Source organism: Passer montanus, unplaced genomic scaffold (genome assembly GCF_014805655.1).
Source record: "Passer montanus isolate IOZ18808 unplaced genomic scaffold, ASM1480565v1 scaffold21, whole genome shotgun sequence".
Classification (NCBI taxonomy): Eukaryota; Metazoa; Chordata; class Aves; order Passeriformes; family Passeridae; genus Passer; species Passer montanus.
This window is the reverse complement of record NW_024366703.1, coordinates 1,370,926-1,395,812: the sequence shown is the minus strand read 5'-3', so window position 1 is coordinate 1,395,812 and position 24,887 is coordinate 1,370,926. Positions and strand designations below refer to the sequence as shown.

Here is a 24,887-nt window from a genome sequence, read left to right as displayed (position 1 = left end):
AGAAAAATCAAATGTACATCTGGGAAATAGGGTGGAAAGAATCCTATTGAGCCAGATCCAGTGGAATCATAGAATCATCTCTGTTCCCTGGCCTGTGAAATTAACTAAGGCTGAAGAATATTGAAAGTGAAACAAGAATATAACTAGACAGCCTTCTGCTTTTTTAAAAAAAAAAAAAAGATCTCACAGGCCTGTATTTCATGGAGAGAACTAGCACAGAAAGGAACAAGTTTATTATTTATTCTTTGAGTAACGTCTCTAGTAGCAGTTTCTCAGTGGATAATTGACTCCTTGTAAGCTGGGTTTTTGCTGGGGGATGTGTATAAATCCACCTGTACGTGCAGGTCAGTAAATGTGAGCACACACACACACATGCACACTGGTCATGGTGGCTGAAGAACTGGGAGATCAGGTCAGTGCTGGGAGGGAGCAGCAGCACGGAGCTCTGGCAGCCCCAGGAGCAAGGGCACAGCTCTGCCCCAGCCCAGGCAGGATGAGGTCACTCCTTGGCCAGCTGTGCTGGCAGCAGGCAGAGCATTTAGCATGGTGTTCTTCCAGGCTCTGCCATCCACAGGCCAGAGACTGTGTGGTGATCTTGGAGTGAGAGGTTGCTTTGGTTTGTGTGATTTTGAGGGACTGGGGGGAGGGAACAGGGGAAAGAGTTCTTGGTGGGGTCTAGGTGCACCGTTTTTATAATTTTAAGGTCATTTCATAGCTGCCCATCCATCTAGTTTTCTTTCTTTATCATGGTCCTGTTGCCATTCCCCATCCTGCTCTTTTCCTTACCTGTGCCCTGCTTGGTCTTCTGCCCTACACATTACCTTCCATTTCCTTCTGTGGTTTTTTTCCTCATTTTCTCTCTCAGTTCATGTTTGCATGCCCTTCCCCTTGATGGGACAGACTGATTCCCTGCAGTCCTGTCTTTGGGAGCAGTAGATTGGTGCCCAGCCTCCTTAGCCTGTTCCTGTCATGCTGCAGGACCTGAGCTGCTGGGAGCATCATGCTCTGGGCTGTGGCCTTGCTGCAGAGCTGGCTGAAGCTCTGAGAGTTCCCCTGCACTGGCTCATGTCTTCTATGAACTTATCAAGAAATGGATCTCAGGATGGATGATTCATCAGTATTAGGCAGGATTGTATTAATAAGTCTGTATTAATCCTTGTGAAAATCACAGGAGCTTTTTGGAACTGCCTATTTAAAGAAAACCATGCAGGCACGAGCTCCGGTGCTCCTTCTCCTGTGTGCCCAGTGTTTTGCTTGGCTCTTACAGACAGCTCCTCCTCTTGGTCTCCATTCAATGTCATATCATAGCACCACCACTGAAATTTTTTAGTTTGGCAAGTACCTCAGTAAAGGGTCACAGGATCCCACTCGCTTGACTTCCTCAGATCACCTCTAGCAGGAATTTCTGTTGCACCAGGATGCGACAACAAGGGATAAACACACTTAGCTCTACCCCATCATTAGCAGCTAGGCTGTTATTTGTGGCATGGATTTTTGCTGAGCTCTCAGCATCAGCAGAGGAGTGAAGTGATAAAAAGGGACTTGTGGCTCTGTGGTGGGTTGTAGGGCCTTCTGCCTTGCGGGAATGTACAAAGGTGAAGCCTTCATAGGCATTTGTGCTACTGCTGCAGTGCTATCCCTTAGAGCTAGGCTTTCTTTCCACCCTTGCTCAGAAATGTGTGTCTTAGAGGACCAGCAGTCACTCTTCTGGCCCAAGAAAAGGACTGACAGCTCTGAGGTGGGGACACTGCTCATCCAGCCACACGAGTATGTCAGTGTCCACATGGCCTGATTGGGCTCTCTGTTGCTCAAGGGATTTCCTTGAAGACTTTCCCATCACTGTCTTGGCATCCTCCTGATCCTGGTTCTGAGCTTGCAGCAGCTGCTGTGAAGGTTGGAGTTTGGGAAATATTAGTGTCTGGCTATCTTGAAATATTTCATATGAACAAACCCAGTAGCTGTAGGGCAGGTTGTCAGTAGCCTCTGCAAGAGGTAAGTTTCAAGCTCTTCCCGTGGCCTCATGGTTCAGAAATGGGCTGTTACCAATGGCAGCAGGTAAACACTGAAAGCCCCAGTGTGTGCAGAGAGGAAGGGGAGGTGCTTTCCAATGGTCTGTTAGTTGCTGCCTTCAGCAATTCCATTCCTTTTTGCCTCTCAGCACGTACTGATTGATGCAGGAAATTCTTAAAGGCTCGGTTTACCAAAGTCCTTGACTAAAAACCCAACATTTTTCCCCTCAGGCAGAATTGATCATTTACTTTAAAGACTTTAAATGTGATCTTGTTATTTTCACTGAAAATTCTGTAGCTGCAACAGGGAGTGTAGACTGGATTTTGCTGTCACCATCCCCTTGTACACCCTTGGGACTTTACTTAGAAAAAGCAATCACGCCTTAGTAGTACTACCCTGTGGTTTATACATGTAAAGCCCTTTCCTGGGGAACAGGACTAGAAGCAGGCTAATGTACAAAACTCTGAGAGCCTTTTTGCATTTTTCTCTTCCATAAAACTGAGATTAAAAATGTCACAAACTATGAGCTGCTGGTCATTTTAGAAGCCAGATCTTCTGGATCCTTTCAAGTTCTCCCTCTTGAGTTACGGTGTGACTTGGAACAATGCAGAGAAGCTGGAATTTTAAACAGCAGCCTTTGTATGTGGTTTGAATATAACAGAATTTATATATATATATTATATATATAACTGTATAACAGTTCCTTATTCTGTGCATCCCTTTCAGAGTGATCACTCTTAGTCTGATAGGTTTGTTAAAGCTCAGAAGGTCTAATTACCCTCAAATTTTGTGTGATTACTTGTAGTGCTGTGACATCTATGTGCCTTAGTTTTCCTAACAACAAAATATCATGAGAGCACAGTATTTACCATCCTTACAGCTGTGAGGTTTAGTGTTCTGCCAGGCATTTGGGACTCCTTAGATGAATCATGGGACACCAAGCTAATGGATTATTAATGACTAATAATTACTCTCTAGCTGCTACTTGCAGGTGGTCAGCAGCTTGAATGCAGCCCACGGTGATGGCAGCACCCACCTGTCATGCCACGGTGGCTGCCCACACACTGGTGCTACTTGGAGCTTATTCTAATTACTTCTCTTCAAGACCCAGTCATGGATTTTAATAGGCTTCCCTGCCTCTTGCTTGGAGATGTGTTGTAATCACCCATGTAACAACTGGCAGAGCTACGGGGGGGGGCTGGAAAAGCAGCACTGAGCTCCTGCAGACTGTAGTTATCAGGAAAAAAAGCCTGGTCCTGGGGCTTTTCTCCCTTTGCTTTTCACCTTCATAAGCTGCTGAAAAATTAAATAGATGAGGACATTGGCTGCCACAGTAGGTGATCTCACTTTGTCACTTTCAATGAAAATATGACACGTTTAGCTCCCATTTTGCTACTTTTTCTTCTTTTTTTAAAGCACATGAGTATCGCTGAGATTTATTCCTGCTTTAGCAGACATGGCATGGGGGAAGAAGCTCCTTTTCTGTGGTGTGGGACCAATGTCCTGATGCACAGTTCCCAGGACATGTTGAGAGCTGCAGCTGGAAACATGTAATCAGTGACTAATGAATTTCCTGTCCTACGAGAAGCCCATATACTGCATTGCCCTCACTTGTGGCAGGATTGTGTTATTTCTGTTGTGGAAGAGGAATTCACAGTCTTTGGGGATGGATGCTGTCTGTCAGCACCCAGGTCAAACCAGCAGTCTGTTCATGACTTTGGCAGCCAGAGGCATGCTCAGGAACAAGAGGCTCTTGTGAAGGATGAGTGCAAGTCCCAGGGCTGGTGTTACTTGGCACACAACAGGGTGAAGAAGGATTGGCCTCGTGGTTAAGGCACTGGGTGTAGCTAACGTAAGTTACTTCACTTCTGTTGTAATGCAGTTGTACAGTGAATAAGTGAGGTGAAGAGTAAATTCTAGGATTCTGAGACCATGTTCCTACCAGTACTTTCAGCACTTAATAGACAGACTCTGTTAGGTAGAGAAGGGACTCTTCTGCTAGTCTTAGAACATATGTGCCACTTTTCTGTTTTTCTGATATTTATGATACAGGAATAGCTTCATCAGGTCTGATTCTCAGGGCTTTTTTATCGGGAACATGTCTTTAGGATAAGGCCTGGTGACTTAATTCCTCATTAACTGCAACTCTGCCATGCCTGCATGGGAGGAACAGGCTCTTGTGTTATCACAGTTTTCCAGGCATCACTTCACTGATGCTCCACAATCCCACAGCATGTCTAAGGGTGTCACATGAAGCCTGGAAGCTGTCTTGGGCCTTAGCAGTACTGCCACAGGGCAGTACTGATGGCACACCTCTTTTGAGAGGAAAAGTGCACAAATGCACACGCGGCTCCTTACTAGGACTGCATGTACAGATCCAGTTTGCACATGGACAGGTATGGTTTATTTGTTTCTCAGCAGCACCCTTGGATCTGTGCTGAACATCATCTGACTGTTTCAGTTGATTTGCTGGGAACTGTGCATCCCTCATTGTCTTTGAGTTGGGTAACACTGCAGAAAGTAACCTCCCCAGCCTTCCTTAGCTCTGTGCTTACATTGCATACTTCTAGTAATTAGGCAGAATGTGTAATGCTGTGACCTTCTGATGGTGTTTGAGCTACAGAAACAAAAATTATTGTGTAAGAGGATGTATTCATACTATTATTCACACTAAAATTATTGTACAAAACAGTAACTAAAATTCAAAATGTATTGAATTATTACTTATTACTTTCCTCAGAGGAGCTGTAGTTCCAGATGTCTTTGTTCTGTAGAAACTATTGTGATTAGTGTTGTGGTACCACAACAAACCCAAATCACAGTCTCCCACTATACAAGTAAGAAAAAGTCACTAGATAGCAAGAAGAGCTTATGTTAGGTCTTGAGATGAACCTAATCTTGCTTTGAACATTCCAGCTTTATATGCCAGTTTTAGTCTCAGATAGGAACAACAGGACTGTAAATGTCTTGTGCTTTCTGTGGCAACACTGGAGTTTCTACACCATTTAAAAAACATTCAGGTTGGTTGTTTTGGTTTAGGAGGTTTTTTTGGCATGTGAATAAATCCCTACTTTCCTCCTCCTTTACAGGTTTCTTCTAGGGAATTTAATTGCCCAAGCAGGCAGCTCAGTCTTCATTGGCTTATTAAGGAGTGGGATATACAGAAACTTTGAAGTGGGGCCTAACAAGAGCAGTGTACCTTCTTGCAATGCTGGTGGCCAGGCACTCTGAGTTGAGCATTGAAAAATGAGAGAAAGTGTATTTGGGGTTTTTTCTACTGCTGGGGGAGAGGCTACTGACTCTGCTGAGGTGAGAGCAGGGTGTATAACAGAGTTCCTAGGAGAGAGCTGGCAACGGGGTGCCCATGGAAAAGAGCAAGATGCACAGGTGATACTTGATAGCTGCACAGGGAAAACATGGCAGGGATCTATTTGCACAGTGTTAGGTCTCTAGCATACCTGAAATGGGACAGAGTTCCATGTCAGGACTTTGGTACTTGAGCTGCTTTTCTAGTGTGTTCATTCTTAGAGTGAGGTACATGTGTCCCAAAACAATCTGCCATTCAATTGAACACAGGATCTTTTGCAGGAGGAGAGGTTTTCTGTGCTTTGTCAACATCCAGCACTGATAATGAACTGCATGAGTCCCATCCCAGAAGAAGAAAATCCATGTGAGATAAGCACAGGGAAAGCTGAGAACTGTGGATTTACCATCTACTTGCTCTAGGTAGCAGTAGAGCCATTTAAGGACCCAGAGAAGCATTGGTGATAGCTGTATCTGTTTCCAGACTCTACACAAAGAGGCAGCCTGTCTGAGTGGTGGGCCAGAATCTTACATTTTTTGCTAAGTCAAGGAAAAATAATAACCATTTCCACCAGGAATCTCTGAGTTTCCATCGTTACTCTGTGCCCTAGTCAGGTGAATAACATCATGTACACAATAATCCCAGCTTGCTCTTGAGAGACAGTCAAATAATTCATTCAGGAAGGCATGATGACACTTAATTGCAGCTTGAGCAAGATCAGTTATGGTCCTTTGTGGCCTAATTTGCTACTCCCAGCAAGCCACCAATACCTCAAGGCTGAGGCTGTTGCAGCCAGCAAATGTTTGTTGCCTTTGTTGCTGTGCTCCAAAGCCCTCCCCATTCTAGGAGATGGACAAATGCAAAAACCTCTTCCCTGAAAACACCAAAGGAAAGAGGAAAATCTTTTGCAAACCAACCACTGTTGTGTTTTTTTCCTTGAACCACATTTTAGTCTGGTCAGCATTCAAGTGTGGAAATGTGTGGTGCTGTGGTTAAAACAAGGGATGTGAGTCACAAGACCTCATCTTGTAAATACCATTTTTTTCTCCTGCGTAACCTTGAGTAGATGACATGACCTGATGGTGGCTCTCCTCGCTTCCTCTACTCTGGGACCCTCATCCATAAAAGCTGTCAGGAAAGAGGAAGGGAGTAAACCATATGAGAGTGCAGGTTTAAGCTAAGATATTTTTCTGAGGTTTGGATGGTTTTGGTCTGGTCATACATTAAGATTCATGTTGAATGTAAGGTGTACCTGGTAGACCTTAACTTTGGTTATGTCCAGTGTTATCCTTCTGTTCCCTTTGTCACTTTTGCTTTTTTAGGGCTCAGAATCAACAGGTTTTGTTATGGATCTGCACTGTGCATTAGCTCAGCCACAGCCACAGCAAGGTCCAAGACATGTGATGTTTTGTGCATTCCTGCAAGATATCTTGTGACTCTGGCCATTCTTTCAGGAGATGTCTGTAGCCCATTGCTGCATTTCCTTGCTCAGGCACAGCTGGAAGCAGATTGCAATTTCCTGCTGAATGAAGTGTGATGCATATTATTTGAATAGCCCTGTCTTCAATACTGGGGTGGGCTCTTCATCTTTCTTTCCTTGTGTGCCTAAGCTGAAAAAGTGATATCAGGCATGAGAGAGCTGGATAGTGGGCTTGTGTTCAGCAAAGTTTATTTTGCTGAAGAGTACTGGCTAAGCTATTCCTCCCAGAGATTCCTCATTACTGTCTACTTTCTCCAGTGGTAAATTGGAAGCAGCCCCCTTGTCTTCAGTGTGTTCCTGCTGAACAGAATGCTCCCAGCAGACCCATCCTTGTTTCAAGCAGTGCTGTGCACAACTGGACTGTGAACTGGGGAATAGTGTCTGCAGATGTGTGTCTGGGAAAACTGTCAGTGCTTGACTGTATTCAACTCTCAGTGTTCTGATAAAAGAAACTACAGTAGCCTGGGATAGTGCAGCTATTAATCTTACTGCAAAACAGCTCCTGTTTTAATTGCCTGGTAGAATAGAACACAGTTTTCCCTATTACTGTCTTTATTTTGATTTAAAACTGTTCCTTTAGATGGTCTGTAAATGTTTTTTCATGTTAGAAGAATTAGCTGAAGTTGAAAATATACCCTTGAAAAAGTCTCAATAATTTCAGTTTTGTTCTGAAACATCTTTTCTGTCTGAAACTCAAAGATGATTTGAAATGAACAACACATGTTTCAAACCAGAATTCAACTTATTTTGACACACTTGTTTTACCTGAAAACTTAAGACTTTTGGTTGCAATTGATTTTTCCTTAGGCCAGCAAGTGAACTGAAAGATCACTTTTATTGCTGCTGTTATGTGCAATGCATACCATGGGTCTGTTTGTGAGTTTGCCCTGGCAACCTACCTCCCTTGGTCCCTGGGGGATCCCTGGATGGGATTATTACACATTTAGTGTCAAAAGAAGAGCTCCTGTGCTCTCTCATCCCTTCCCCACCCCATAAATCCTATTTTCTCAGCTATATGGCCCCCACAGCCAGGATGTCTGAGGGCATACTGGACTTTGAAGGGGTTTTTTTTTTTTTCTCCCAGCTTATTTACAAACAAGGCTGGTCCTACTTGGCCTCTATGAGAGGGGCTCAGGCATCTTGCCTGAGCTTTTTGGGCAGCAGTATCGGCCATTTAGGATTTTGTCCTAAATGTGTCAGCAGCCCAAGGAGTTGCTTAGCTGTGTGTCACTGTCACCATGTGCCCAGCTCCTAGCCCATGTGCAGGATCTCAGAGTTTGTGAGGCAGGGATTAACTTCCTGTGCTGTGTCTCCATGGTGCTGCTCCAGTGAGCCAGGGTTTGTGGGTGGTTTAGTTTGGTTGCTAAAAGGCGAAAAATCAGATATTTACTTGTAAGAGGGGTTTTGTGAACTTTGTGAAGGATTCACATATGCCTCAGCTGCTTTTAAATATCACTGCCCCTTCCTGGGTCAGGATATGTATCCTGTTTAAAGTTGGGTTACCTCCCACATCTTAAAGCTCAGCCTAATTTCTTTTGCAATGAGCAGCACTTTGGGTGAGCCCAGTAGGTTACACCTCTTGGTAGCATCACCTTGCTCATGCTGTGCTGTAAACAGAGTTTGCTGCTGCTGCTGCCAGGATGATCCTTGTGCATTTGCATTTTGTAATTTTCTATTTGAATTCATCTGATGTGCCTAAGGGCATTACAGGGTCCTCACTGTTACAGTGAGTGATTCACAGCCCACAGTGCAGTGATTTCCTTCCCCTCCAATAACTCCATCATAGAAGGCAGGGAGCAAAAGGGATAGGAGTTTACTTAGGAAGAGGCCAGGTAATACACTGGGAAAAGAATGGGCTGAACTTATTTTCCTTTTAAAAGCAACACAAAAGGAAATAATTACATTCTCATTGCTGGACACTGCCACTTTACTGGACCTTACTTTCAAAACCCTCTTCTCTTCAGTCAACCCCATTTTCTCTTATCTCTTCGTGGTTTTGGATTACCATCATTATAGGTGTCAGTCCTGAGCTGCCAAATAGCTTCCCAGAAAATTGTTATGTATAAGTGAGGACATATTAAACTGGAAGTTATGTATGAGAGTCAGATTATCATGCAAACAAATATTTTAACTTGATGATATTTAATGTTTTGATTTGAGCCATGATAACCTAAAGTGGCTTCATATAAAAATTAAAGACAATTTCATGAAATAATTGTTAATGATTAATGAAATAACCACCATATAATTAATTTTGATTATTATAATTTAATCATTAAATAATATAATTAGAAAATAACTATAAATTGCATATTTATTAAATTGAAAGCATGACCAATCACCTAACTGGTGATATGGGAATATCTGGCACTTCCAGTATTTTATTTTTCAGCACAAAAACAATATCCAAGTCCCAAATGTAAGAGCAGGAGTTAGTAAAAGTTACTTGTATGTGCCTGAAAACCAGGCAGCCTTGGGTTTTACGTGACAAACTGTTTCAGCAGCTCACTAATTTCTAGCCTGTCTGCTGCAGGGTAATCAGTGCAATTCCCAGGAAATCCATGAAGGTTTTAATGAGCCATGACATGTTGAGTGCACAGTCAGCGTGAAGCAGTGCAGTGTGAGGAAGCTTTTGGCAAAGGCTGATGCTCATAGATCCTGGCTCCTGAGGAGCCAGCTGCTAATCCTGACACTTGCCCAGGGAACTCAAATATTGGGAACTCTGTACCACCTTGCTTCATCTCTTTCACTGTACAGGTGTTGTATCCATAATCTACCTCTGATAAATAGATGAGCCAAATGAGTTTCCTATACTGGCTGGTTTAGGATATTCTGTTTAGGTGTTTCTGCTAGAACACTCTGGTTCTTTATTAGAAGACAGGGTAGTCCCTAATTTTGCCAAAATTCAATTTTTCCAAAAGTCACTGGGTGTCTCATTGTTTTCTGGGTCTGTGGATCAAAGCCTTCACTTAGCTAAAGTGATCATGACTTTTTGAATATGCTCCCTCTTGTGGTTTTGAAAATAGCATAAAATTTGAATCTATTCTTCTGAGATTTAGAGCTACATTTTTGTACTAAACTGTTGAGAGATATTTAGGAAGTGAAGCTACATGCTGATGAACCAGGTCCATAGCAAGCTGGTAGACTCATCCCACAGATAAACATAGATAACAAAACTGGAGAGAGAGCCCAAGGAAATTACATTCATTTTGGATTTCAGCATCCTAAATAATACTTACAATAAATAATTATTTAATAATATTATAGAACTATGAAAATTATTATAAAATAATAAATAATAATTTAATACTTCCAAACTGGGAGCAACTTAATTTTTAATTTGGTAGTCTAGTGTTTTGAATGGCCACGCTCAAACTGTTAAAGAACTTATTTTATTTCAATCCATTCTAAAAAGCAAGTATCATATTCTCAAAAGATCAAAGACAAGAAAATTTAGTAAACTAAGTGAAGCTAACTCTTTTTCAGTCACACACCTCTTCAAATCCAAGTTGCAGCACTCCGTAAGCCAAAATAAGAGGGAATGGAAAATCAAGCAAAATTTATAACAGGAAGGATGTCTTTTATTAGGTCAACTAATGTAGCTAAAAATAAGAAACAGGCATATTTTTGTGTACACGAATACGGACATGCACAGAGATGAAACTGGAATTGATTTTTGTTAAGCACCAATGCATGTATTCAAATGAAGAGAGAAAAGGGACAGCTACTGGCAGATGGCCTGGATTTTTAAAATTCTTTTTGCTGAAGTGCTGCTAGTATCATGGATGTACAGACTTCATGAGTGCCCCATGGCACTGTTTGAATTGCCTGGATTCTTTTACCAGTCATTTCTGTCAATTGAAAACTTGCTGAGTAGTAGCTAAAAATTTTGGGGAAATGAGTGCTGGGGAATGATGTAGTGAGCACTGTGATGAAGGTAGCCCAGCAACATGATGCGGTGGGTTTCAGGAGGCTCCTCCCTTCCTCCCCCGCTAAACCACACACAATAACACATCCTAGGTGGTCGAGGAGACTTTGCCTGGAAGTACAAAGTGCCTGAATTGCACATGTGATTGTTACACTGGGATAAAAGCTGGAGTTGGGACAAGGGCAGATCCCACTGCTTCAGTATTTGTACTTTTTGAAAAGGCAATTTGGCAAGCAGCATAACAAGAGCCTAACAAGTGGATGGACATATGGGGAGGCAAAATAATTGTGCATTAGGAAGGGGGTGCAGATGTGAGCTGCAGCGAGGGCGTAGCTCCATATGGCTCGTTGCTGACCTTCGGTTGGTGCCTGAATGGCCGAACGCAGTGTGGGTCGCGCCGTCGGAGCGGGGCCCAGCCAGCAGGGCTGGGTTCACACACATCATCTGCCTCCTGGAGCACAATAACACAGCTACCGACAGCTGTGGTGCCTGAGATCATCCTGGTACTGCTGCACCTTGCAGCTCTGACACCTTCCCTGAAACACTCAGTGAGTTCCATGCTCCTGGAAAAATATATATCACTACCACTACTAAAGTGGTGGTGGTTAATCCCTGTTAATCCTCTGTGCAGGAAGAGCAGAGATAAGTGTGCAGGATACTTAATTTCTGTCTGTGTTCCCAGGGTTTAAAAGCCCTAATATGCCTTTGGAAAGGAAATTACTTAATTCTTTCAAGCAGAGAATATTAAAAATCCTGTGGTTAGTATGTTTACTTGAGAAACATAGTGGATTTTTTTTTTTTTAATAAACTAACCCCAGAGGGATGTACATGTTAGGTAGAATAACAGTGGCACTCTGTTATAAGGAGACTGTGATGTGTGGAGGGCTTAATTCTTCAACCTAGAAATCCTTTGACAAAATACACTTGATCAGTCCAAACTATCACTTATGATTTATTATCATTTGTTCTTCCCTTTCCCTTTTCAGCTGTTAATCCTGACACTGACTTAGAGTTTGGCCCCATTTTATCAATGGCTGCTTGAAGTGCTCAGGAGGATTTGCTCCAGTATTCACCAGAAGTCTTTGATATATGAGATTGTAGGCTAACACTGATAATCTTTTGTGAGGAAGTGTCACAATACATACATCGATCATCCAAGCCTCTATCTGTCAGACTCTCCCAACTCAACCGTATTTTTCATGACACAATGCAGCGCATGGCCTTTAAATTACCCATCTGTCTGACAAATCAGTGAGTGTGGCAGAAACTGGCAGCAGTTTGACGTCGCCTATCACTTTAACTGAAGTGAAAGTAATGCAAACAGATTTATGGGATCCCCTTTGATTATAGACTATGAATATATTTGGAATTGATGTTTGTGAGAGAGACACAACAGAGGGGCAGGAAAGGCTTGTAGGCAAAAGCACTAGTATTGGGGTTGCAGCTTTGCATTTACTATGAGGGAGATTGTTCTGTCCTAAATTTTTCCCTGCCCATATGGTGCATCTCATCTGAACACCTCTGACCTTTTTTCTTTTTCATTTTTTTTTCTTTTTCATCCAGAGTGATTATTTAGCTGCTCTAAATTCATAACTTTATAAATATCAAGGCTGAGTTTCTTAAATGAGTTTGATGTGCAGCTGTTAAATATATCTGTAACATTCATTGTATGTCAGTTAATATGCTGAATTTCCAAGTGGGCTTTGAATACAGTGGGGCACAGCAGAAGACAAATACCTGGCAAGGATGGCTGCTTGCTGCAGTGCTGGTGAGTTCTGTGATGGAGTAGAGTAGTAGAGCAAAGCATTGACTTGGCTTTTTTGATCCAATGGTTTAATCTTTGCAGAAGTAACCAAGACCTTGGCTTTTGCCTTTTGCCTCCATGCAAAGGCTCTGGCCCCGGTATAGTATTGCCGTGAACCTGGTTCATAACCAAAGTCTGGCATAGCAAGCCTGGATTTTTAGGAAGAGAATTGTATTCTACTCATTGACACTGTTGTTTAAGTGTAGTGGTGAATTTTGATGCTGAAAGCTGTGACCTGAGTGTGTCTCCTGTGCAGGCAAAAACGTGCCCATTCAAACAACTCGTGTCTGCAGTGAGCTCTGGAAGCCCAGGGCCATTCAGTCCAATAAGTGGTAGGGTGGTACCCTTTGGGTTTTAGTACATTTGTAAAATCATTTTCTGAGCTGTGGAGCTTACATAAGCTTCTTTTGAAATGCTGCTTGCCTTTCTTCAGAGAAACCATAGACTTAAGTGATTCCCCTCTCTTTAAAGAAATAATTTTCATGAACAAAGGTGCAGGCATTGGAAGTCACTCAACAAAACAGTTGAGCTTCTGCTGTCATGGCTTTTGCCTCGTTTCCTGAGGAAATCGTGATTTGTGAGTTTGCCACAGAAACTCAGCCCATTTTCTAAACACCTTCAGAGTCTTCCCATGCCAGGCAGCACTGAGCCAAGAGAATCAGTGACTGATGTGGGTTTTTGTATTCCTGCTCCCTCAGCCATTGGTAACTGGGGAGGATCATGATCTACAGCTGCTTTGAGATAAGTTTTCTATATTTGGAATCCTTCCCCTGAATTTGCTCAGGAGATGTTGTCATAACCTCGAGCTGAATTTAGTTTGTTGATTCCAGTGTGTAGCCTATCTGAGGTGCCTCACTGAGTTTGCCGTGTAGCTTTTGCATTACATAGGAGCCTCTAGCTGCTTCCCACAGGAGAGGCTAGGTGGTCTTTGGGGTCTGTCTCTCTTCCTTTCTGTCTGGAACTTGGTTAGTGGGAGCCTATGCAAAGCTTTATTTTGGCTAAAGGAAACCCTGATATATGTGCATTTAGCCCCTAGTTGACTGGGACATCCCCAGTGCTTGCTTTTTTTTTCAAATCCAAGCTACTCCTGTTTTAAAATTTCCACACCCAGTGCTTCCATCAGGTCTGCCTGTCTGCATCCCGCATCCATCCTGAAAACACACTCATTGGAGAGCCCTCTGTGCAAGTCCCACACCTTGGCGTTTCTGAGGGGAGCCACATCTACACTGGAGCACAGAAGACACATGTACTATCCCAGTGTAATGTTCAAAGCACAGACATCAGCCAGGCTAGGATCTCATTGGAGATGAGAGCTATGGATTGTCTTTGCTAATTTTGTTGCTCTGGTATAATCCTGTATGAGTTTTTTTTCAAGCACAGTTTTGCAGTCAGAGATCCCCCCAAGGCAGGCATGACTTGGGTGGAGCTGTCCTTTTAGGCATGTTCTGCTCTAGTAGCACAGCAGAGTGCACATGTCCCACTGTGGTCCCTATTGGTTTAAGCCAGTCCTAGGCTATTGTCTACAGGCAGGAGCTCTGAAAATCAAGGAAAGTACGAGCTTTAATTTATCACGGTTTGAATATAATTTCTAGGACCCAGTCAATGATACTGGATGAAGTGTAGCCTGACCTCTCTGCTTGTAGTACCTTTGGCTAGCTACCGAGTAACAATACCTGCTTTTTAATAATGAATTTTTCTTCACCTCTAGGGAAGATGCATAAACTTCACCCGTGTGAAATCGGATGGGACCTCTGCCCCTTACAGCCCACCACCGAAGCTGCCATTGCGCGACAACGCTCCCCTCAACAACGCTCCAAGGAATCCTTCCTCTCCTGTGTCTCTGCAACCTCCTTCCAGGCAGCCACCTCCTGGACCACCTCCATCCCGAGCCCCTCCTGGACCTCCTCCTTCACGCCCACCCCCGCAGCCCATGGCTTAGAGTGCAGCAAAACCTGATCGACACACGTCTCTTTGCTGAACACAGCATATTTATTGAGTATTGGTTTACAGTTAAAGATATCAGAATTTGTTGCTGGTCAGCAAAAAGAAGAAAAAAAAAGGGAAAAAAATATTGCCAAGTGTCAATTTTAGTGTATGAATATATTTATACCACACATGCTGAGTAAACATTCAGTGGAAAGATTCAGAGCTATGGGGTATAGAAACAAACCAAAATGATCATCTAGATACAGTAGCAGCTTTTGTGTGTATACTTCTGGAGATCTATTTAGATAGGACAGTTGTCTGACTTGGTGTGTCAGATCATTCATTAATAACTGCAGCCAGTACTCGTGCATCAGTGGCTTTGATAGCTGCCGCCTGCAAGTTGGTTCAGCATAGTTCATTGAGGAATTTGCTTTCTTTTCCCCAACAGTACTGCACCCAGATGTTAATATGGATCAACAATTGCAAAGATAACTTTCTGCCTTTGGTTCTGCAAGTGGAATTTCCATGGAAGTTTTAAGAGGCCTATAACAGGAATGAGATAACATAAGACTGTCTGCCAATAATCTATCATAGAAGAGGGATTTTTTTTTCCCCCGGCCCAGTTTTGGGCCTGCCATCTCTGCATATGTTTAGACATGATAGGATAGCCACTGAAGGTGAGATACTCTATCTAGAAATCCAGATGTTGTACAAGACTTGAGTCCATATTTCTCCCAAGTTCAGAGGAATTTTGTGAAAAAAAAATTGGCTTGGTGTTTAGTTTTTATTTACAGAAAGAGTAGTCCAAAAGGAAACAAACATACATGGAATTTGAATGTAGATGCTGTAGTAAGCACACAGAATGTGTTATTTATATCAGCAGCATTGAGGGACTGATTTTGTTGCTGTTTGATTGGATAAATTTCCTTTTGACCTTACGGCCAACAAGAATTTGATCATTTTGTGATTAAAACAGAAATTCCTCTTTGAGCAGCTCTTTCTTTAGACAGTTCAGATCCCACTAATATGTAACCCTGCAGTCTACCCGTGGCTGAGAGGCATGGTGTGAAGAGTGAGTATGAGCTTTTATCCCTGTTTGACATGCTTGGCTGCTCCCCCATGCCCTCAATTCTGGGTGTCATCAGAAGGTGATGGGAACACCCACACAAAGGTGGGAATTTATGACGCGGGACTGGGTCAGCCCATTATTAGTGTTCACTGAACAATACCTGAGTGGGTTGTGCCCAGAGCATTCCCTAGTGAATCAAAATAACACCTGAGCTTGCTTTTTCTCCACCACTACCTATTGTATTGGAGAGGGAACTTATGCCAGTCTGCTTTGGCACTGGCTGTGTTTTTAGGATAGTTGTAGAAATAATGATATGTTGCATTATGACACAGCATATACCTATTTCTCCATCTGTGTGTGGGTGTGTAACACATCACAGTAGTTATTGGCGCATTAGTCTAAGATAAATCACTAACTGTTTTGTGCAGTCGCAGATTTAAGACCTTTTCATGCAGTTGTTACAGGCATATAAAGTTGTACTGGTACAAACAGAAATCAAGCTTAATGTTTCCAGTGGAAGGCCCACTTGCAGAACAGCACCAAGCTCTCATCAGTCTATGCTGATCACTGTGACATGCCGTGTGTATGCAGCTGAGGCTGTCAAACATGACTCAGAAGAACCACAGAGCCTCTTTCTCCTCTTGCACTGCTCTGCTCTCTTGAGCTTAGCTCTTACCTCATGTACATTGGTGCAGGTAGTGGAATCATGGTTGTGAGTGCCAGCTGGCCTTGGAGCTGTTCCTAATTTAGGCCAGAGCCAGCAAAGCACTTCTGCATGTGTTAAAATGTCCTGCAGGTCAAGAGAAACTTCCTTATGCCCAAGTGCTTTGCAGACCTGTGACTTCTTTGTGATCAGAAAGGAGAATGGGGATGCACTCAACCCTATCCTCATTCTTTTTAGGCACTTGAATAGGGTCTGCATAATTTGGTTCATGAGAATGGATTTCTGTTTGGAGGGGAAAGAAGAGTATGTGTGTGTGTGTGTGCGTGCCTATGCTTGTGTCTGGGAACTGCAGGGTTTTGTTTGGTTTCTCTTGCTTTACAAAAATTGCTTGAGAGTTGCAGTTCTATGAATAGAGAGGCCTTTTGCAGCCAGTGTGACACAGAGTCATTGCCTATCTCTATTTCTTTCAGCTTAAAGGTGACACTAAAACAAGTCCTATTTTCCACTGCAGTTCTGGTGAAACTGCTTTTACCCCAATGAAAGGAACTGGATGATTGCAGTGAGAGGGCAGGAGGAAGGGTGGGGGAAGATGCTTTACAAGCAGAGATCATTGATGGGCTGGTAATATGGAAAGCCTGAAATAACCTTGCTGGGTCTAAGACCATTTGTAATGCGTATGTACAGTGAATCTAACAGCTTCTGACATTGGTTGTGTGAGGATACTTAGCCAGCAAATGCTAACTAGAAATTGAAATGGCAGAGAACAATAAAACTTTGACCCATGCCAGGACAAAACAGGGCATTAGAGCCTTAACTTCTTGTGGGGCTGCAACAGACCACTGTTCGGTAGATGCTGTCTCTTATCAACAGGCAGCAGTGAGATTGAAGCAGTGACTTAGGGGGTCAAGAGTTAACTTGAGCTAATGAAAAAGCCTGGGAGCCAGATTTTGTCTGGTCTTGCACCTGTATAGGTCTTGGGAGAGGTGAGTAGAGTTGGCGATTTGCCCTCACGTTCATGTTGGTGGAATTTAACTCCCTACCAGTGACAGCAGAGGTGTTGGCTTAGGCAGGGCTTCTCACAGTCACGCATCCAACATGCCTGTTGTTTGCAGTTGAGGAGAATATTGGTCTTTGCTGGAATAGACAGTCTTGCAAAGGTAACACATACTAACTAATTCTGTACAACTTGTAAGTGCAGCAGGAATAGGAACATCTTAGGCTTTGCCAAATCCCAGGTGAATGGATTCATGTATGATAAAGCAGGAACCACCATGGATTTGAGAATTAGATTTGGCATAAATGGAGTTTCCTGCATTCTCGCTCTAAAAAAATTAGGCATTTGGTATGTAACTCAAGTTTTGGCTGCAGTCTCTATGACAGGAGCACTGCAGATTTAGTTTGCTGGTAAAGCAGGAAGGGAAAGTGAACTTTTTTGCCTAAAACTGAATTTTCTTTGCAAAGGTGGGAGCAGTGAATATGCTGCACTGGCTACAGAAAGGCCTTTTGGTTGTATAGAAATGTACCCATTTGCAGTGATCTAAGGCACTGTAGCAGCACAGTAGGAGAAAGTAGTTGTTATTTTATCGTCTGTTGAGCTTGATCCTTACCTAGTATAAATCAAAACAGACCAACTGAAATCAAGGCAGTAATAATTGGTGTCCATCAGCTGAGAAATGTCTGAAAATAAAGGGACAAAATCCCTCTAACAGGCCTGTTGTTTCAGTGTTTGCTTTGGTATTCTTGTATATGCCAATTGTGATTACAGTAATTACACTGCTAAGAAATGTTCTCATGTGGGAATGATTCCCATGTATTTTCTAGTGTATAGCACCATTTGACACTTGCAAGAAGTGAATATCTATGCTTCCCCAAATCCTAGAGGAAAATGTGGATTCAGGAGACTTTGGTCTCACACTTAGTACAGATGTGAAAGGACACAAGGTGCAGAGCAGTGAGGAGGGAAATTCAGTGTGTTTAAACCTGATACAGAACCACATTGATCAAAGCATATTTATGGCCATTTTTCAAGCTCAGTGCATGTGTTGCCATCTGTGGGAGTAGCCTGCAGAGCAGACGGTCCTAAAAAGAAAAAGAAAAAAAAAAGGAAAATAATCAGCTTCTCATGTGAAAGAGCAAGCATAACAATGAATGACATTATTTCATGAACTGTACCAGTTCAAATGCATGTGCACCTGGTGCTCCTAATGCTTTTTAGTCCTGTTGGTCTTCAGACAACATGATCAGTAATATGCTTTCTCTCTTTAATAATTTGCTGTTTGTATTGTTGCTACTTCGGGTTTTTTGTGGTTTGTTTGGATTTTTTTTTTAAGAAACATTTCACTGAGAAAACAGCCCTACTTCTGTAAATATAGAGTTTAATTTGGAGGAGACAGCACACTTCTGGATGTTACTGCTGGACAGTTATTTATTAAAAGGGGCTCAAGGTGAATAAATAGAGGTGGCTCAGGATACATGCATGCAAGTGTGATAATGCAGTATAGCATTTTCAGTTCTCTGTAGTTTTGGGGCAAGGGGAATTTTTGGGTCATCCTAGTTTTTTTAGAAGTTTGTTACCGATATACCTTTGAATAATGCAATAGAGATTTCTAGCATATAACAGTGCTTGAACAAATGTGTAGATTACGATAGATTTTTTTTATTTGGGAGATGAGGAGAAGCGTTGTGCGGGAGAAATGTTTTTGTTTTTATGGGGGGAAAATGTACTGTACTCAGTTTTTATTTTTTTTGTTTGTTTAGAAAGATGTAGTGTTTTCAGAAACAGTGGGCATGTGGGCTGATCCACAGCTGGGGCATGGAGGTGTGGGACAGAGGAAGCAGTACGATTTTTGAGGGATAAAGAAGCTTTACATGGGGGTGTGGGTTTGTTACTGGTACATGTGGTACAAATTTCTGTAACTGACATGCTGCTTCCATGTTATAATCATGTAACTTCATGCATTTTATGCACATGCTCCGTTTTTCTGAGAAAACCTTGCCAATGTAATGCCTGCATGCATATGTGGGAGATGTAGCCAAAATCTTGTAATCCAACATAATGTAGTCTTAATGGCTTCAGAATCAACAATAAAAGTGCTTACTGGTTAAACACTATAAAAAATTTTATTGCAGGGTCATTTAAAGAGGTGATAAGCTTCTCTGTATCTTCTTTGTAATCAGCTCAGCCACCTAATGGTCAGGAGAAGAATGCAGAGTCAGAATTACCATCCTTGACTTGCTGCTAACTTAGAGACAAGAGTATGTTCTGTGCCTCAGTTTCATGTTTCTAGGCTGGAAATTTTGATCTTTGTCTGATTCAAAGGTAAGCCATTGTTTGAAACCAGGTAGAAATGCTGTGTAAATTGAGCTGGACTTGGGGTTCAGACATTCATTGACACATGAGGCAGAGCCTGAAATAATTGCTGCTATCTTAAAGAGGAGTCATAGAACACAGAGACATTAAGTAAAATCCATGCAAAATAAAATGCCAGAGCTCAAGACTTTAACAAAGAGAAATTCCATGGGAAATCAAACACTGGAGTCACCAGGCTTCAGACAGAACTACAGATTTTCAGTTCCTCCCTGCTTCTGATGTTTCCTCTGTATCTGTTCCAGCCCCACTGAGGAGTGGGGGTGGAGGGCTGGTGGACATAAGGCAGGCAAGATATTCAGCAGAGGTAGGCCACAAAATTGTCCAACACAAGCAGGCTGCAATTATGGGTAGTCAAGGCTGCTGCAAAGCTGCTGACCTGTGGTCTGCACTCAGTGTGCCCAGCATGGCAGCCACAGCCCTGTGTGCAAGGGGAAAGGAAGCTGGTCTTTGCACACACATAATCCCCTGAGCACATGTGAGCTTCATCTGCAAAAAAAAAAAAAAAAAAAAAAAAGGTGAGCACTGAATTTTGGGGCTCTGGTAGCCACGTGAACTCATTGCAGCAAAGCAGGTGGGAGCTGCATGGTGCCCTCTGGGCAGCTCCAACTGGCTGAGCTGCTGATGGGAATTGAAACCCTCAGCCTGGAGCTGTGCTGTTCCCTCATGGAGGCAGGGGCTCTGACAAAAAGCCTGGCTTGCTCTCTGCACCCCAAGCTGGCAAGACAATAGTCACCCAGTATGGTTTTGTGGCCTTCGCTCTTTTTTGTTCTTCCATCTGCTTCTTACTCAAAAAGCAGGCTTGGGCTCATGGAAGAGATCAAATAAACAAAAGTGGTCCTGCAGCCAAGGCTTGGGCATTTTTATTCTGTATTAACAAAAACCCTACACTGGCTGCAGCTGTGGCTGCTGAGGTTTACGCATGCCTGAGACAACAAAATTCAGATTTGACCTGAACTTTCCCAGAGACTGGGAATGTGCAGATCCAGGTCTTTGGTTATAGAACTTTCTATAAATAGCCTCTAGTGCTGATTTAGAATCTTTCATCAAATGTATTTCACAGTCTCAGGAGTGGTATTTATATGTTCACATATACCAACCTCTACCCTGTCTGTCTGTGTGGAAGTCAGCAACAAAAATTTTTTTGGCTTCAGAAACCTGAGCCAGGAATGGAAAAAATGCTCTTTTCCCCTCTCCTCTCATTCCTTGAGAAACCACAGGCAGAGCATGTTGCCCGTGCTGGAAGTTGTCTGGTCTTTGCTGTGTGAATGTGCTTTGCCCTTTGGGATAGGACTCATCTCAAGTTTCATCTGTTTCTATGACAAATTTCCCCTTTTCCTGCACATCAGAGGACCTTCCTTTTCACTGCACAGGAGGCTGCACTGGAGTTTCCTGGCCAGGTAACATCACTGATTTCTGACTGCAGCTCGAACTGTGAGGTTATGTATGATATAAAAAAGTTCTCCAAAAGAAAGCTTTCCTGCTGAAAACTTTTGCCTGTGACATAGATTGAGAAATGTCTCCTTTTAAGCTTTCAGAAATGCATGATTGCATGGGTCAATACTTCACTGAAGGTCCTTAGATAAGCCCATCTGTGTCTCAGCCACAGATGGTGAGTGAGAGGTGCCTCTCTGAAGTGAGCTCTCCTCACACCAGCCTATCCCTGCCATAGAGCAGCTGCATTGTCCTTCACCCACACCGACATCCTGGATCTTGCTGAGCCTTTGGGCCATGATTCTGGAGCTCAGACTGTTTCTTCAGGGTAGAAATAGGAGCCCTGCAGAACCACCCTAGGTCCTGTGACCCAGAACACCTCACACTTAAGAGTGTACACTTTTCCCTCTAATGGCAGAGGGAAAAGATTGAGAGCATGAGTTTTCCCAGTGACCACAGCAGCACAGCTGTCAAGCCATAATCATGCAATAAACACCCATGTGTTTGCCACAGGGTACCAAATACAGCAACTCTTGCCGTACTCATCATGCCTCATGCATTGTTAGGGTAAAATATCTAGTGCCCTCAAATTTTTGTAGTCTCTGTTTTTTTCAGTAGATAGAAAGATGTTTTGAGGTGGAAACAGGAGTCTCAAGATTCACCTTCATCATCGAAGACATATTTGGCCAATCAAAACCAAAGGAAAAATATGTCAAGCATATGTGGCAGCTCAGTCCCTTCAAAACACAACTGTTCCTGCTTTGTGCCTCTTTCCTTTTGCATCAAGAATATCTTAGTTATCAGTGAATGTGCCTAGGGGTAGAGGTTGATCCTAGTTCAGCTTTTTTTGTTGTTATTTTTGTTTTGGTTTGGGTTTTTTTTCCCCTGGATTTCTGTTGCACCACTGTAAGGTGTGTTTGGATCATCAGTGATAAAGAGATTTCAACATATCAGTGAGGCTGTTGTTTCCAACTGGGAAATGCTGCAATGTCCTCAGCAGCCAGTGCCTTCAGAGGTAGTTAAAAACCCTTGAAAGCCATCACCACAATGGTAGACTTGGCTCTGCTATAGCTCACCAGGAAACTCCAGCTCCAGGAATGCAAACAGCCTGTCCCTGAGGCATCAGGAGTGACAGTGTCCTATCTACCAGGACAGTGAGAGAGACCCTGGTGGGGTCTGTCTCTTTCCAGACTAGCAGGTATGATCAGGGACTACTTGTGCCTTGAAGCACTCACTCTTCTCTATGGAAAAAAGTGGGCAGGGAGAAACTCTTAACTCTGCAGGCTCTGGAATTTTCCAGCTCTCTCTCTCTTTCTGCCAATACTAATAATTTGTATTGCCTAAGTAACTCACAAATGCAAATGTGAAATATCTCAATTCCCTCCAGGCCATACACAGGAGCAAAGGAGCAGCCCTGCCTCTAACCCAGGCCAGCTGGACCCAGCATCACCCTGGGAAGAGAAGGCAGGATGCTTCCAGGTGGTCTCAGGAAGTGTCTCCTGGAAGTTCTGTCTGTAGGCTGAGGTTTTGCATCCCTCATGGATCCTGTTCTCCTTTCCTGAGCCATGCAGGGGTGGTGCTTGTCTGCTCCCCATGGGTCAGAGCTGCAGCCTGCTGCTGCCAACAGGAGCTCTGAGGGGTTGATGGAGCACCTTGGGGCTCACAAACTCTCCACAGTTTCTGTGGAGTCTTTCCTTCCCTCCTGTGAGGTTTGTGCAGGCCAATCAAGTTATGGCTGTTTCTCTGCCCTCCATTTGTGCCTCAGTTTCCCTTCCTGCAAGGACAGAGCCCAGCTCTGGCTGTTGGAACACTACAGCTCAGCCCTCCTGGCCAGGCAGTTTCAGCAATTGTAGCTATGGTGGCTGCTCTCAGACTTAGCAGCTGCCAGCTTTCCTCTCTGGGTACCTTTGCAGCAACCCCTGGGGCAGAGGCAAGAGGCTGGAGAGGCTCCTGCTCCTGGCCAAGCACATGACTCATGGCATTTGGCATTCCAGTATTTTTGGTAGTTGAGGAGCAGCTCTAACTTAACAGCAGGAAATAAGAGTAAAATTAGCCTGTCATGTCTGCAGCCAAGCAAAGTGAATGATACCTCTCTGCCAGGGCTGGCCTCAGCAGCCATGGCCCCAGGATAGGGAAGCAATACTTCATTTCTCTTTGCTTTTGTTTTCCTTTGGCAAGATTTTAAGGTGCCTTTTCTGCATCCTCCAAGAGAGATCTGGATACCTATTGCAGTGTTACCTGTGTGACTGGCATGAGCACACTGACTTGAGTGGGGTGCTGCAATTCTGCAGCACTAGGAAGAGAACCAAAATGAACCAAAAGGCCATGGATGTCGCTCAGCTCTGACATAAATAACTGGGAGACTGCCAGCAGTGAAGTGTGTGTTGCTGCCTTGCTACAAACAGCTGGACTCAGACACATCCAGGGATGTGAGCAAATTTTTCCTTTTTGTTTTTCTCTTAGGTTGCTCTGTGTGAGTCTGTCTCCATCACAGGGTCATTTCAAATAGCAGGATTGCATTTAATTGTGTACAAACACCTGTACTTTTTCCATCAAGAAGCACACGAAAACCAATTCCCATAGAGGCAGCTAGGTAGACAAAATACTTCACAGCCAAGCATTCAAAGAGTTGCTGAATGCTGCCTACCACCCTCTGCTGGCATGTGAGCTCCTGGCACCTGTCATGTCCCCATCAGACCCAAGAGAGCCGCCTCTGACCGTTTTTATTCACAGGGTGCTTACTTTGTTGGCCTTTGGGGTTAAACAAGTACAGCAATTGCCTGCTTTGTGTGGGGAACGGTTGTTAGAGCAACTGGGAGGAATTCCTTGGCACCAGCACTAGCTAAGAAAGGAATGAGCAGAAAAATGCTCAGCCAGAGTCAGTGCCAGAGCAGAGGCAGGGCAAGTGTTGGTGCCTTGCCCTGACTCTCCCACCTGCAGCAGAGTGTCCCTGGGCAGCAAAGCTGCTGGGAAGAGCCAAGTCCACACCCTTCACTAACCTCTGGGCAGAGACTCCACAGCACAGGCACCACTGACACTGAGGTGCTGAGGAGAATCTAGCCCTGAGTTTTTACCCTTTTGTTCCTTCTGTAATTGAACACGCCCCACAACATGCAATATGAAATTTCTCTTATGCTTGGCTCATAGCTGCTTGCAGTGCAACTTCAAAAATTAAATTGTGATAATGATTTTCAAATGGACATAAACCTATTTTGGGGTCATTTTCACTGTGAAGTATGGTTCAAGGGCACCAGAAGAAATGGCAGGGTGAGTAGTGACCTGACAAGTAGTACAGTTTTGGTGGGGCTCTAAGAGCTTTATTTTTGCATTTCAGATGCTCTCCTTGCTCTAAATTGCTACCTTCCCCATCTGACCCCTTTCCCCACCTAGCTGACACCTCATTCATAAACAGACAATAACTTTGTTTGGATATGCTTCCTGGCAAATTTACACAGCTCTCCATTTAGAGATCTGATTTCAGGTGAGGTCATTAAGAGTGCTAACAGGAAGAAAAGGAAGAAACTGAGGCAGGGGGGTGGTAGGGGTAGGGAAATGAAGCAGCAGAAGGTAGTGCTTGGTCTCTGCTCTTGTTTACACAATGGCTTAAAACGTGCAGGATGAAACTCCCATGGTTTCACAGCGAGAGTGTGAGCCCCTCTGCAGGCATGGCAGCTGCTGCAGCAAGGGGCTGGGCTATGACCCTGGAAGGTAGGGCCAGGTGCTGTTAGTAGTGGGTGTAAAGCTAAAAGACTTGTGTAAGGGTAATGTTCAGATCTGGAAAGCACAATATTATATGAGTTTGGTCATTTCTTTTATATGTTAAAAAAAACAATTCTGACATTTGCTGAACTGGGTCCTAATCAGAGCTCCAGTTCTACATGGTTCTGCTTACAGACTGGGC

The 24,887-nt window shown here is 43.5% G+C and overlaps 1 protein-coding gene across 1 annotated transcript in view; it reads left to right on the top strand.

The window, feature by feature from the left end:
- Window positions 1-18,310, top strand: part of ANTXRL (ANTXR like) — a 56,438-nt gene extending 38,128 nt beyond the window's left edge. Inside the window, exon 18 of the mRNA XM_039709187.1 lies at window positions 14,235-18,310. Within this exon, the coding sequence (XP_039565121.1) occupies window positions 14,235-14,465 (231 nt within the window). The 3' untranslated portion in view covers window positions 14,466-18,310. The remainder of the gene's footprint in view (window positions 1-14,234) is intronic.
- The last annotated feature ends 6,577 nt before the right edge of the window (window positions 18,311-24,887 follow it).